General features: G+C 54.2%; 1 protein-coding gene across 2 annotated transcripts in view; it reads left to right on the top strand.

Moving 5' to 3' along the window:
• The window catches only part of acin1b (apoptotic chromatin condensation inducer 1b), a 46,781-nt gene extending 32,994 nt beyond the window's left edge, over window positions 1-13,787 (top strand). The window contains exons 10-18 of one of the 2 annotated variants that reach the window (XM_069188692.1): window positions 1,293-1,474; window positions 1,859-2,029; window positions 2,134-2,293; window positions 2,608-2,753; window positions 2,895-3,002; window positions 5,325-5,432; window positions 5,886-6,282; window positions 6,408-6,508; window positions 11,862-13,787. In XM_069188692.1, coding sequence (XP_069044793.1) covers window positions 1,293-1,474; window positions 1,859-2,029; window positions 2,134-2,293; window positions 2,608-2,753; window positions 2,895-3,002; window positions 5,325-5,432; window positions 5,886-6,282; window positions 6,408-6,508; window positions 11,862-12,266 — 1,778 coding nt within the window. In that variant the 3' untranslated portion in view covers window positions 12,267-13,787. Of the gene's footprint in view, window positions 1-1,289; window positions 1,475-1,858; window positions 2,030-2,133; window positions 2,294-2,607; window positions 2,754-2,894; window positions 3,003-5,324; window positions 5,433-5,885; window positions 6,283-6,407; window positions 6,509-11,861 lie in introns of both variants that reach the window. The other variant, XM_069188691.1, reaches the window with a different exon arrangement.
• The last annotated feature ends 1,065 nt before the right edge of the window (window positions 13,788-14,852 follow it).

The following is a 14,852-nucleotide window of genomic DNA, read 5'->3' as shown; positions in this document are numbered from 1 at the left end:
ACCCCTCTCTCTCAGTGCAGTGTTAATGTACTGGAGTGTCCAGTCAGTCAGTGTGTCTGTATGAACCCCTCTCTCTCAGTGCAGTGTTAATGTACTGGAGTGTCCAGTCAGTCAGTGTGTCTGTATGAACCCCTCTCTCTCAGTGCAGTGTTAATGTACTGGAGTGTCCAGTCAGTCAGTGTGTCTGTATGAACCCCTCTCTCTCAGTGCAGTGTTAATGTACTGGAGTGTCCAGTCAGTCAGTGTGTCTGTATGAACCCCTCTCTCTCAGTGCAGTGTTAATGTACTGGAGTGTCCAGTCAGTCAGTGTGTCTGTATGAACCCCTCTCTCTCAGTGCAGTGTTAATGTACTGGAGTGTCCAGTCAGTCAGTGTGTCTGTATGAACCCCTCTCTCTCAGTGCAGTGTTAATGTACTGGAGTGTCCAGTCAGTCAGTGTGTCTGTATGAACCCCTCTCTCTCAGTGCAGTGTTAATGTACTGGAGTGTCCAGTCAGTCAGTGTGTCTGTATGAACCCCTCTCTCTCAGTGCAGTGTTAATGTACTGGAGTGTCCAGTCAGTCAGTGTGTCTGTATGAACCCCTCTCTCTCAGTGCAGTGTTAATGTACTGGAGTGTCCAGTCAGTCAGTGTGTCTGTATGAACCCCTCTCTCTCAGTGCAGTGTTAATGTACTGGAGTGTCCAGTCAGTGTGTCTGTATGAACCCCTCTCTTTCAGTGCAGTGTTAATGTACTGGAGTGTCCAGTCAGTCAGTGTGTCTGTATGAACCCCTCTCTCTCAGTGCAGTGTTAATGTACTGGAGTGTCCAGTCAGTCAGTGTGTCTGTATGAACCCCTCTCTCTCAGTGCAGTGTTAATGTACTGGAGTGTCCAGTCAGTCAGTGTGTCTGTATGAACCCCTCTCTCTCAGTGCAGTGTTAATGTACTAGAGTGTCCAGTCAGTCAGTGTGTCTGTATGAACCCCTCTCTCTCAGTGCAGTGTTCATGTACTGGAGTGTCCAGTCAGTCAGTGTGTCTGTATGAACCCCTCTCTCTCAGTGCAGTGTTCATGTACTGGAGTGTCCAGTCAGTCAGTGTGTCTGTATGAACCCCTCTCTCTCAGTGCAGTGTTAATGTACTGGAGTGTCCAGTCAGTCAGTGTGTCTGTATGAACCCCTCTCTCTCAGTGCAGTGTTAATGTACTGGAGTGTCCAGTCAGTGTGTCTGTATGAACCCCTCTCTCTCAGTGCAGTGTTAATGTACTGGAGTGTCCAGTCAGTCAGTGTGTCTGTATTGACCCCTCTGTGTTTCAGCAGCCAGTAAGCCCAGTCCAGGGGGAGCCCCAGCCAATGCAGGGGTGTCTGGAGGAGGAGGGGGTGCAGGAGTGGGTGTCGAGGTTGAAGCTGGGGGACAGCCAGGAAGGAAGAGACGCTGGGGCTCCAGCACCGCCGTCACGGCCAAGAAGCCGTCCATTAGCATCACCACCGAGTCGCTGAAGGTGAGAGAGTTGACCTGACTGCCTGTCTGCCTGTCCAGCACAGCTGACCCAGGAGCCCAGGGCCCTGTCTGCCTGCCTGTCCAGCACAGCTGACCCAGGAGCCCAGGGCCCTGTCTGCCTGTCCAGCACAGCTGACCCAGGAGCCCAGGGCCCTGTCTGCCTGTCCAGCACAGCTGACCCAGGAGCCCAGGGCCCTGTCTGCCTGTCCAGCACAGCTGACCCAGGAGCCCAGGGCCCTGTCTGTCTGCCTGTCCAGCACAGCTGACCCAGGAGCCTAGGGCCCTGCTGTCTGCCTGTCCAGCACAGCTGACCCAGGAGCCCAGGGCCCTGTCTGTCTGCCTGTCTTGTCTGCCTGCTGTGTCCTGACTGACCGGTGTCTTCCAGTCGCTGATCCCGGACATCAAGCCGGTGGCGGGCCCAGGTGGGCAGGAGGCGGTGGTGGAGCTGCACCCGGACGAGGGCCGGCTGTCGGGCGACGAGGCGGGCGAGCGAGGGGCGGAGCGCGGCGAGGCCGGCCTGGACCGGGGCCTGAAGATCCGGCGCACAGTCACCCAGGTGCGCCCCGCCCGCCGCCCGCCCGCGCGCTCACCCCGGTGTCACGCCCCGCCGGCGCCTCGGTGTGTGACCAGGCGCCCCGGCCCGCTCTCTCTCCGCCTCAGGTGGTCCCCGCGGAGAGCCGCGAGAACGGCCAGAAGGACCCGGCGCCCGAGGAGGAAGAGGAGCCAGAGAAGGGGGCCGAGGATGAGAGGAAGGACACCCCCCCTGAGGTCGCCATGGAAACGCAGCCTCCCGTTGTCATGGAGGTGGAAGTTAACAAAGGTGATTGCTTCAGGTCAAATGTGCTACTTGTCTGTATGAACCCCTCTCTCTCAGTGCAGTGTTAATGTACTGGAGTGTCCAGTCAGTCAGTGTGTCTGTATGAACCCCTCTCTCTCAGTGCAGTGTTAATGTACTGGAGTGTCCAGTCAGTGTGTCTGTATGAACCCCTCTCTCTCAGTGCAGTGTTAATGTACTGGAGTGTCCAGTCAGTCAGTGTGTCTGTATGAACCCCTCTCTCTCAGTGCAGTGTTCATGTACTGGAGTGTCCAGTCAGTCAGTGTGTCTGTATGAACCCCTCTCTCTCTGACTCTCAGTCACACCCAGCGACACTCTGGTGCGTCGCTCCATCAGTCAGCAGAAGAGTGGAGTGTCCATCACTATTGATGACCCAGTCCGCACATCCAAGCAGCCCTCTCCACCTCGGGGGAAGGTCTCTTGCATCGTCCACATCTGCAACCTGGTGAGCCTCCGGGTCGGGGTGCGGCGCTGCTGCTGCAGGGGGGTGCAGTCTGACAGTAGGGTGTTTGTGGGGTGCTGCCCCCCCCCCCCCCCCGTCCTCGCCCCTCACTCCTCACCCCTGTGTGTGTGTTTGTGCTCCCAGGTTCGGCCGTTCACGCTGGGCCAGCTGAAGGAGCTGCTGAACCGGACCGGCACCGTGATCGAGGAGGGCTTCTGGATCGACAAGATCAAGTCCCACTGTTACGTCACGGTAGGGTCTCTCCCACTCCCTCTGCTGTCCTGTCTCTCTCTGTGGGTGGTAACCTGTCTCTCTCTCTCTGTGTGTCGGTGTTACCCTGTCTCTGACTGCTCTCTGGTCTCTCTCTCTGTGTGTCGGTGTTAACCTGTCTCTCTGACTGCTCTCTGTGTGTCGGTGTTAACCTGTCTCTCTGACTGCTCTCTGTGTGTCGGTGTTAACCTGTCTCTCTGACTGCTCTCTGTGTGTCGGTGTTTACCTGTCTCTCTGACTGCCATCTGTGTGTCGGTGTTTACCTGTCTCTCTGACTGCCATCTGTGTGTCGGTGTTTACCTGTCTCTCTGACTGCTCTCTGTGTGTCGGTGTTACCCTGTCTCTCTGACTGCTCTCTGGTCTCTCTGTGTGTCGGTGTTACCCTGTCTCTGACTGCTCTCTGGTCTCTCTGTGTGTCGGTGTTACCCTGTCTCTGACTGCTCTCTGGTCTCTCTGTGTGTCGGTGTTACCCTGTCTCTGACTGCTCTCTGGTCTCTCTGTGTGTCGGTGTTACCCTGTCTCTCTGACTGCTCTCTGGTCTCTCTGTGTGTCGGTGTTAACCTGTCTCTGACTGCTCTCTGGTCTCTCTGTGTGTCGGTGTTACCCTGTCTCTGACTGCTCTCTGGTCTCTCTGTGTGTCAGTGTTACCCTGTCTCTGACTGCTCTCTGGTCTCTCTGTGTGTCAGTGTTACCCTGTCTCTGACTGCTCTCTGGTCTCTCTGTGTGTCGGTGTTACCCTGTCTCTGACTGCTCTCTGGTCTCTCTGTGTGTCGGTGTTAACCTGTCTCTCTGACTGCTCTGTGTGTCGGTGTTATCCTGTCTCTCTGACTGCTCTCTGTGTGTCGGTGTTATCCTGTCTCTCTGACTGCTCTCTGTGTGTCGGTGTTACCCTGTCTCTCTGACTGCTCTCTGTGTGTCGGTGTTACCCTGTCTCTCTGACTGCTCTCTGGTCTCTCTGTGTGTCGGTGTTAACCTGTCTCTCTGACTGCTCTCTGTGTGTCGGTGTTACCCTGTCTCTGACTGCTCTCTGGTCTCTCTGTGTGTCGGTGTTACCCTGTCTCTGACTGCTCTCTGTGTGTCGGTGTTACCCTGTCTCTCTGACTGCTCTCTGGTCTCTCTGTGTGTCGGTGTTACCCTGTCTCTGACTGCTCTCTGGTCTCTCTGTGTGTCGGTGTTACCCTGTCTCTGACTGCTCTCTGGTCTCTCTGTGTGTCGGTGTTAACCTGTCTCTCTGACTGCTCTCTGTGTGTCGGTGTTAACCTGTCTCTCTGACTGCTCTCTGTGTGTCGGTGTTAACCTGTCTCTCTGACTGCTCTCTGGTCTCTCTGTGTGTCGGTGTTACCCTGTCTCTGACTGCTCTCTGTGTGTCGGTGTTACCCTGTCTCTCTGACTGCTCTCTGGTCTCTCTGTGTGTCGGTGTTACCCTGTCTCTGACTGCTCTCTGTGTGTCGGTGTTACCCTGTCTCTCTGACTGCTCTCTGGTCTCTCTGTGTGTCGGTGTTACCCTGTCTCTGACTGCTCTCTGACTGCTCTCTGTGTGTCGGTGTTATCCTGTCTCTCTGACTGCTCTCTGTGTGTCGGTGTTATCCTGTCTCTCTGACTGCTCTCTGTGTGTCGGTGTTATCCTGTCTCTCTGACTGCTCTCTGTGTGTCGGTGTTATCCTGTCTCTCTGACTGCTCTCTGTGTGTCGGTGTTATCCTGTCTCTCTGACTGCTCTCTGTGTGTCGGTGTTATCCTGTCTCTCTGACTGCTCTCTGTGTGTCGGTGTTAACCTGTCTCTCTGACTGCTCTCTGGTCTCTCTGTGTGTCGGTGTTACCCTGTCTCTGACTGCTCTCTGTGTGTCGGTGTTACCCTGTCTCTCTGACTGCTCTCTGTGTGTCGGTGTTACCCTGTCTCTGACTGCTCTCTGTGTGTCGGTGTTACCCTGTCTCTCTGACTGCTCTCTGGTCTCTCTGTGTGTCGGTGTTACCCTGTCTCTCTGACTGCTCTCTGGTCTCTCTGTGTGTCGGTGTTAACCTGTCTCTCTGACTGCTCTCTGTGTGTCGGTGTTACCCTGTCTCTGACTGCTCTCTGTGTGTCGGTGTTACCCTGTCTCTCTGACTGCTCTCTGGTCTCTCTGTGTGTCGGTGTTAACCTGTCTCTCTGACTGCTCTCTGTGTGTCGGTGTTAACCTGTCTCTCTGACTGCTCTCTGTGTGTCGGTGTTAACCTGTCTGGGCTCTCTCTCTGGTGGTAACCTGTCTCTCTGACTGCTGTGCTGTCTGGCTCTCTCTCTGGTGGTAACCTGTCTGTCTCTGCACCAGTACTCCAGCACGGAGGAGGCCGTGGCCACTCGCAGTGCCCTTCACGGGGTGAAGTGGCCTCAGAGTAACCCCAAGTTCCTGAGCGTGGACTTCAGCGAACAGGACGAGGTGAGTCTCCAGGCTCGTGGTGCTGGGTTTGAGGCCTCTCCTCTCCTCTCCTCTCCGGCCGTCTTGTCTTGGAGAGTTTATAACCCTCACCTTCCACATGCTGTCGTTTGTCATCTCTCCCTCCTGCCCTCCCTCTCTCCTGCCCTGCCTCTCTTCTGCCCTCCCTCCCTCTCTCTCCCTCCTGCCCTCCCTCTCCCTCTCTTCCTCTCTCTCCTGCCCTCCCTCTCTCCTGCCCTGCCTCTCTTCTGCCCTCCCTCCCTCTCTCTCTCTCCTGCCCTCTCCCTCTCTCTCTCCCTCTCTGTCTCTCTCCTGCCCTCTCCCTCTCTGTCTCTCTCCTGCCCTCTCCCTCTCTTGTCTCTCTCCTGCCCTCTCCCTCTCTTGTCTCTCTCTCTGTCTCTCTCCTGCCCTCTCCCTCCCTCTCCCTCTCTCACCTCCTGTCCTGTTCTCCCACAGCTGGATTTCCACCGCGGGCTGCTGGTGCCGGACCGCAGCTCTGAGGGCCAGCGGCCGGGGGAGGAGGATCGGAGCTCCGGGGCTCCCGGGGGACCCCTGGGCCCCCTGGGCCCCCTGGCGCCGGGCAGGGGCGGGCTGCCCCCATCCCTGCTGCCGGACAGGGAGCGGGAGCGCGACAGGGAGCGGGGCGGCGTGAGGGACCAGTGGGCCGAGCGGGAGAGGGAGATGGAGCGGCGAGAGAGGACGAGGGCGGAGAGGGAGTGGGACCGGGACAAGGTCCGGGACTTCGGCAAGCTGCCGGAGGACAGGGAGGGCGCCCGGCGCTCGCGGTCCCGGGAGCGAGAGAGGAGGCGGAAGGAGAGGGGGAAGAGCAAGGAGAAGAAGACCGACAAGAAAGGTAACGGCGAGCTTTAGTGCATTGTCCCGCTGTCTGCCCTGCGCCTCGGCACCGCGGCGCCTCCCGCTGTCTGCCCTGCGCCCTCTCCTAACGTCTCCTAACAGTGTTTCTGTGTGGCCGTGCAGAGAAAGCCCCAGAGGAGCCTCCCGCCAAACTGCTGGATGACCTCTTCTGCAAAACGAAGGCAGCTCCCTGCATCTACTGGCTGCCCCTCACCGACGAGCAGGTGAGTGCCGAAACAGGAGACACACACTGTATTATTATTATTGAGAGACAGGCTCACTGTCTGTTCCTCAGGCTGTGACAGGAGATCACACACTGTATTATTATTATTGAGAGACAGGCTCACTGTCTGTTCCTCAGGCTGTGACAGGAGATCACACACTGTATTATTATTATTGAGAGACAGGCTCACTGTTCCTCAGGCTGTGACAGGAGATCACACACTGTATTATTATTATTGAGAGACAGGCTCACTGTCTGTTCCTCAGGCTGTGACAGGAGATCACACACTGTATTATTATTATTGAGAGACAGGCTCACTGTCTGTTCCTCAGGCTGTGACAGGAGATCACACACTGTATTATTATTATTGAGAGACAGGCTCACTGTCTGTTCCTCAGGCTGGGACAGGAGATCACACACTGTATTATTATTATTGAGAGACAGGCTCACTGTCTGTTCCTCAGGCTGTGACAGGAGATCACACACTGTATTATTATTATTATTGAGAGACAGGCTCACTGTTCCTCAGGCTGTGACAGGAGATCACACACTGTATTATTATTATTGAGAGACAGGCTCACTGTCTGTTCCTCAGGCTGTGACAGGAGATCACACACTGTATTATTATTATTGAGAGACAGGCTCACTGTCTGTTCCTCAGGCTGTGACAGGAGATCACACACTGTATTATTATTATTGAGAGACAGGCTCACTGTCTGTTCCTCAGGCTGTGACAGGAGATCACACACTGTATTATTATTATTGAGAGACAGGCTCACTGTCTGTTCCTCAGGCTGTGACAGGAGATCACACACTGTATTATTATTATTGAGAGACAGGCTCACTGTTCCTCAGGCTGTGACAGGAGATCACACACTGTATTATTATTATTGAGAGACAGGCTCACTGTCTGTTCCTCAGGCTGTGACAGGAGATCACACACTGTATTATTATTATTGAGAGACAGGCTCACTGTCTGTTCCTCAGGCTGGGACAGGAGATCACACACTGTATTATTATTATTATTATTGAGAGACAGGCTCACTGTTCCTCAGGCTGTGACAGGAGATCACACACTGTATTATTATTATTGAGAGACAGGCTCTCTGTTCCTCAGGCTGTGACAGGAGATCACACACTGTATTATTATTATTGAGAGACAGGCTCACTGTCTGTTCCTCAGGCTGTGACAGGAGATCACACGCTGTATTATTATTATTGAGAGACAGGCTCACTGTCTGTTCCTCAGGCTGTGACAGGAGATCACACACTGTATTATTATTATTGAGAGACAGGCTCACTGTCTGTTCCTCAGGCTGGGACAGGAGATCACACACTGTATTATTATTATTGAGAGACAGGCTCACTGTCTGTTCCTCAGGCTGGGACAGGAGATCACACACTGTATTATTATTATTGAGAGACAGGCTCACTGTCTGTTCCTCAGGCTGTGACAGGAGATCACACACTGTATTATTATTATTGAGAGACAGGCTCACTGTCTGTTCCTCAGGCTGTGACAGGAGATCACACGCTGTATTATTATTATTGAGAGACAGGCTCACTGTCTGTTCCTCAGGCTGTGACAGGAGATCACACGCTGTATTATTATTATTGAGAGACAGGCTCACTGTCTGTTCCTCAGGCTGTGACAGGAGATCACACACTGTATTATTATTATTGAGAGACAGGCTCACTGTTCCTCAGGCTGACAGGAGATCACACACTGTATTATTATTATTGAGAGACAGGCTCACTGTCTGTTCCTCAGGCTGGGACAGGAGATCACACACTGTATTATTATTATTGAGAGACAGGCTCACTGTCTGTTCCTCAGGCTGTGACAGGAGATCACACGCTGTATTATTATTATTGAGAGACAGGCTCACTGTCTGTTCCTCAGGCTGTGACAGGAGATCACACACTGTATTATTATTATTGAGAGACAGGCTCACTGTCTGTTCCTCAGGCTGTGACAGGAGATCACACGCTGTATTATTATTATTGAAAGACAGGCTCACTGTCTGTTCCTCAGGCTGGGACAGGAGATCACACACTGTATTATTATTATCGAGACACAGGCTCACTGTTCCTCAGGCTGACAGGAGATCACACACTGTATTATTATTATTGAGAGACAGGCTCACTGTCTGTTCCTCAGGCTGTGACAGGAGATCACACACTGTATTATTATTATCGAGACACAGGCTCACTGTTCCTCAGGCTGACAGGAGACACACACTGTATTATTATTATCATCGAGACACAGGCTCACTGTTCCTCAGGCTGGGACAGGAGATCACACACTTTATTATTATCGAGACACAGGCTCACTGTTCCTCAGGCTGTGACAGGAGATCACACACTGTATTATTATTATTGAGAGACAGGCTCACTGTCTGTTCCTCAGGCTGGGACAGGAGATCACACACTGTATTATTATTATTGAGAGACAGGCTCACTGTTCCTCAGGCTGGGACAGGAGATCACACACTGTATTATTATTATTGAGAGACAGGCTCACTGTCTGTTCCTCAGGCTGTGACAGGAGATCACACACTGTATTATTATTATTGAGAGACAGGCTCACTGTCTGTTCCTCAGGCTGTGACAGGAGATCACACACTGTATTATTATTATTGAGAGACAGGCTCACTGTCTGTTCCTCAGGCTGTGACAGGAGATCACACACTTTATTATTATTATTGAGAGACAGGCTCACTGTCTGTTCCTCAGGCTGGGACAGGAGATCACACACTGTATTATTATTATTGAGAGACAGGCTCACTGTCTGTTCCTCAGGCTGTGACAGGAGATCACACACTGTATTATTATTATTGAGAGACAGGCTCACTGTCTGTTCCTCAGGCTGGGACAGGAGATCACACACTGTATTATTATTATTGAGAGACAGGCTCACTGTCTGTTCCTCAGGCTGTGACAGGAGATCACACACTGTATTATTATTATTATTGAGAGACAGGCTCACTGTTCCTCAGGCTGTGACAGGAGATCACACACTGTATTATTATTATTGAGAGACAGGCTCACTGTCTGTTCCTCAGGCTGTGACAGGAGATCACACACTGTATTATTATTATTGAGAGACAGGCTCACTGTCTGTTCCTCAGGCTGTGACAGGAGATCACACACTGTATTATTATTATTGAGAGACAGGCTCACTGTCTGTTCCTCAGGCTGTGACAGGAGATCACACACTGTATTATTATTATTGAGAGACAGGCTCACTGTCTGTTCCTCAGGCTGTGACAGGAGATCACACACTGTATTATTATTATTGAGAGACAGGCTCACTGTTCCTCAGGCTGTGACAGGAGATCACACACTGTATTATTATTATTGAGAGACAGGCTCACTGTCTGTTCCTCAGGCTGTGACAGGAGATCACACACTGTATTATTATTATTGAGAGACAGGCTCACTGTCTGTTCCTCAGGCTGGGACAGGAGATCACACACTGTATTATTATTATTATTATTGAGAGACAGGCTCACTGTTCCTCAGGCTGTGACAGGAGATCACACACTGTATTATTATTATTGAGAGACAGGCTCTCTGTTCCTCAGGCTGTGACAGGAGATCACACACTGTATTATTATTATTGAGAGACAGGCTCACTGTCTGTTCCTCAGGCTGTGACAGGAGATCACACGCTGTATTATTATTATTGAGAGACAGGCTCACTGTCTGTTCCTCAGGCTGTGACAGGAGATCACACACTGTATTATTATTATTGAGAGACAGGCTCACTGTCTGTTCCTCAGGCTGGGACAGGAGATCACACACTGTATTATTATTATTGAGAGACAGGCTCACTGTCTGTTCCTCAGGCTGGGACAGGAGATCACACACTGTATTATTATTATTGAGAGACAGGCTCACTGTCTGTTCCTCAGGCTGTGACAGGAGATCACACACTGTATTATTATTATTGAGAGACAGGCTCACTGTCTGTTCCTCAGGCTGTGACAGGAGATCACACGCTGTATTATTATTATTGAGAGACAGGCTCACTGTCTGTTCCTCAGGCTGTGACAGGAGATCACACGCTGTATTATTATTATTGAGAGACAGGCTCACTGTCTGTTCCTCAGGCTGTGACAGGAGATCACACACTGTATTATTATTATTGAGAGACAGGCTCACTGTTCCTCAGGCTGACAGGAGATCACACACTGTATTATTATTATTGAGAGACAGGCTCACTGTCTGTTCCTCAGGCTGGGACAGGAGATCACACACTGTATTATTATTATTGAGAGACAGGCTCACTGTCTGTTCCTCAGGCTGTGACAGGAGATCACACGCTGTATTATTATTATTGAGAGACAGGCTCACTGTCTGTTCCTCAGGCTGTGACAGGAGATCACACACTGTATTATTATTATTGAGAGACAGGCTCACTGTCTGTTCCTCAGGCTGTGACAGGAGATCACACGCTGTATTATTATTATTGAAAGACAGGCTCACTGTCTGTTCCTCAGGCTGGGACAGGAGATCACACACTGTATTATTATTATCGAGACACAGGCTCACTGTTCCTCAGGCTGACAGGAGATCACACACTGTATTATTATTATTGAGAGACAGGCTCACTGTCTGTTCCTCAGGCTGTGACAGGAGATCACACACTGTATTATTATTATCGAGACACAGGCTCACTGTTCCTCAGGCTGACAGGAGACACACACTGTATTATTATTATCATCGAGACACAGGCTCACTGTTCCTCAGGCTGGGACAGGAGATCACACACTTTATTATTATCGAGACACAGGCTCACTGTTCCTCAGGCTGTGACAGGAGATCACACACTGTATTATTATTATTGAGAGACAGGCTCACTGTCTGTTCCTCAGGCTGGGACAGGAGATCACACACTGTATTATTATTATTGAGAGACAGGCTCACTGTTCCTCAGGCTGGGACAGGAGATCACACACTGTATTATTATTATTGAGAGACAGGCTCACTGTCTGTTCCTCAGGCTGTGACAGGAGATCACACACTGTATTATTATTATTGAGAGACAGGCTCACTGTCTGTTCCTCAGGCTGTGACAGGAGATCACACACTGTATTATTATTATTGAGAGACAGGCTCACTGTCTGTTCCTCAGGCTGTGACAGGAGATCACACACTTTATTATTATTATTGAGAGACAGGCTCACTGTCTGTTCCTCAGGCTGGGACAGGAGATCACACACTGTATTATTATTATTGAGAGACAGGCTCACTGTCTGTTCCTCAGGCTGTGACAGGAGATCACACACTGTATTATTATGCAGGGCAGTAGACGTGCGGTCAGTGTGTTGACTGTGTCTGTGTTGCAGGCGGTGCAGAGGGGCGTGGAGCGCGCCGAGAGGATGAAGGAGCGGGAGAAGCGGCGCCGGGAGCAGCAGGAGGAGGAGGACCGGCGGCGGGAGGAGGAGAGGCGGGAGCGAGTGAAGGGCCGGGAGAAGGAGGGGGCGGCCGTGGGCGGGGCCGGGGCGGGGCCAGCCAGCCGGCCGGGGGCGGGGACAGGGGCGGCGGCAGCCGAGGGGGAGCGGGACAGGGACAGGGAGCGGGACAGGGACCGGGACAGGGGGCGCGAGCGGGAGGGCGACAAGAGGAGAGACGGGTACCGGCGCAGCGGCGGGGGCGACGCCAAGGCCGGGGGCACGCCCGCGGGGGCGCCGGGGGGCAGCAGGCGGTCTCGGAGCCGCAGTAACCCCCCCGGCCGGGAGAGGCGGCGCTGAGGCCCGCCGGGCGAGGGGCCGAGAGCGACGGGAGGCGCGGGCCCGCCGGGTCGGCCCGTCTGGATTCGGAGCGCACAGTGATCTCCCATCGGCTCCCCGAATCGCAGGCGCCCTCCGCTGCAGAGAGGGCGTACCCGGGAGGGTAGGAGCCGCCCCTGAGCGTGAGAGTCGACCGTTCCCCCTCTTCCCCCTCTCCCCTTGTCCAGTGCTCGGCAGCCACACGGCATCATGGGATATCACTCTCCCGCAGACTTCTCTCGGCGCGCAGTTCTCAGCCTCCCCGGGAGGACCGGGCTCTGCTCTCTCTCTCTCCCCCCCCCCTGCCCGAATCCCCAGAGAGAGCCGGGAGATCTCGGGCCAGAGGCGCTTCCTGCTTGCCCGGGCGCAGCCTCGGCGCCGATCCGCCTTCTCCCCTGCTCTCCGCACGCACAGTCCTCCTCGCTTTTTCCCAGTCTTGGGGTTTCTGTTCCTTTTCCGAGAGACGGCGGGGAGGGCGCTTGGGGTTTATTGCGGGTTGGCCCGGCTTTGCGACGAGATGCCCATCGGCCCCGAGCCCCAGTGTGCGCGGGGCAGGCTGGTACCCTCGTTTCTAGGGGGACTGTTTTGAGTGTCGCACCCCCTCGGGTGCGCGCTCTGCCTTGGTTCCGAAGAAGGCAGGCTGTCCCGTGGGGAGGGGTTCGTTTTCCCCACGAAGTTGTGACTTCGACACATACTTTACTCTGGAGAAAGTGTTGCGCTGCCTGAATCACTGGGTGGATTTCGAAGTGTCCCCTCTGCCTCTCTAACGGGCTCCGAGACTGGCGGTCTTGAGAGACGCCTCCCTGTACAGTCTCCTCTCTCCTGGGCGGCTGTGGCTCCGAGACTGGCGGTCTTGAGAGACGCCTCCCTGTACAGTCTCCTCTCTCCTGGGCGGCTGTGGCTCCGAGACTGGCGGTCTTGGGAGACGCCTCCCTGTACAGTCTCCTCTCTCCTGGGCGGCTGTGGCTCCGAGACTGGCGGTCTTGGGAGACGCCTCCCTGTACAGTCTCCTCTCTCCTGGGCGGCTGTGGCTCCGAGACTGGCGGTCTTGAGAGACGCCTCCCTGTACAGTCTCCTCTCTCCTGGGCGGCTGTGGCTCCGAGACTGGCGGTCTTGAGAGACGCCTCCCTGTACAGTCTCCTCTCTCCTGGGCGGCTGTGGCTCCGAGACTGGCGGTCTTGAGAGACGCCTCCCTGTACAGTCTCCTCTCTCCTGGGCGGCTGTGGCTCCGAGACTGGCGGTCTTGAGAGACGCCTCCCTGTACAGTCTCCTCCTTCCCCCCTCTGCTCCTGTGTGGCCTGTATAGAGGAGAGGATGGAGATTTAATCTTTATTAAGAAAAATGACTGTTTTAATATTTTTATTTTTTAATATTTAGTATGAATCATTTTTTGGGGGATAGGGTGGGTGGGGGAGCTTTACTTTTTGTTTTTTCTTGGATATTTTTTTTCCCCTGTAAGTGCTCGATGTACAAAGAATAAAAAGAGACGAGGTTTAAAAAAAGCGCGTCTGGAGTCGGGTGTTTTTCTGGGGAAACCCACTTGGCGCGGCGCGGGCTGTGCGGCGGCGGGTTCGAGCCCGCGCCGTGTCTCCAGCTGTCTCGGGCTCCGGGAGGACGGGAGAGGGCCCTGTCCGCGGCGCCTCGTCCGGTCTGAAAGGAGGCCGCGGGGGACACGGAGAACTCGCTCCCCACTTCCTCCTCCGCCCCCCCGTGTGCGGTGCCGGGGGTCAAGGGCGCTCGTGGCTTTGCCAGAGGGGCGTGTGGTGGGCGCCACCGCTCCCTCCCAGCCCCGGGGCCCTGGGCTGCTGTCTGTCTGTGTGGGGCGGGCGTGTTCTCCCAGGGCCTGCGTGGTGCTTCTGCTGGGGGCTCCGGCGTCCTCCCGCTGTCCAGAGACATGCTGCTGGGAAAACAGGCCCTGGTGTGTGTGTGTGTGTCTGTGTCCAGGCTGTACTCTGTCTCTGTGTCTGGTGTGTGTGTGTGTGTCCAGGCTGTACTCTGTCTCTGTGTCTGGTGTGTGTCTGTGTCCAGGCTGTACCCTGTCTCTGTGTCTGGTGTGTGTGTGTCCAGGCTGTACCCTGTCTCTGTACCCTGTAGCCTACAGTGCTGATAGACTCCAGCTCTCCTGGCCCTGTATTGGATGAGGCTGTGAGAGGATGGATGGACAACTAACAAGGCCGTGATTTCTTCATGGATTATGGGCTCTCCAAGGTTTAAGCGGACCATCCTTTCCCAGATTGACCAGGACAGGTATTTGCGCTCCCTTCAGGCGCGAGTTCTGCCCGTTGAGCAGTGGACTATTGTTCTCCTGGGTGAGCGCAGCAGCATGGAGCAAGAGCACGGGTATCTGGGCTCCCGGTTTCCTGCAGCTGCTCCTGGCCCTCGGGCAGCAGTGGAGAGCCCCAGATCCCTGTTGCCCTTCCTGGTCTCCCATGCCACCCCATCGCGCAGTCGGCTGGGCCCAGCGGGTTCATGGCCCGAGCCCGGGACGGGGCAGGGGGACGGGCCGGGCGCGCGGGCTGGTTTCGGTCTGGGTGTGCAGAAGCGGGTTTGAACAAAGCCCGCTGCCAA

This window comes from Lepisosteus oculatus, chromosome 4, assembly GCF_040954835.1.
Source record: "Lepisosteus oculatus isolate fLepOcu1 chromosome 4, fLepOcu1.hap2, whole genome shotgun sequence".
Classification (NCBI taxonomy): domain Eukaryota; kingdom Metazoa; phylum Chordata; class Actinopteri; order Semionotiformes; family Lepisosteidae; genus Lepisosteus; species Lepisosteus oculatus.
Note: the sequence above shows the minus strand (reverse complement) of the source record. Positions and strands in the feature narration are given on the sequence as shown.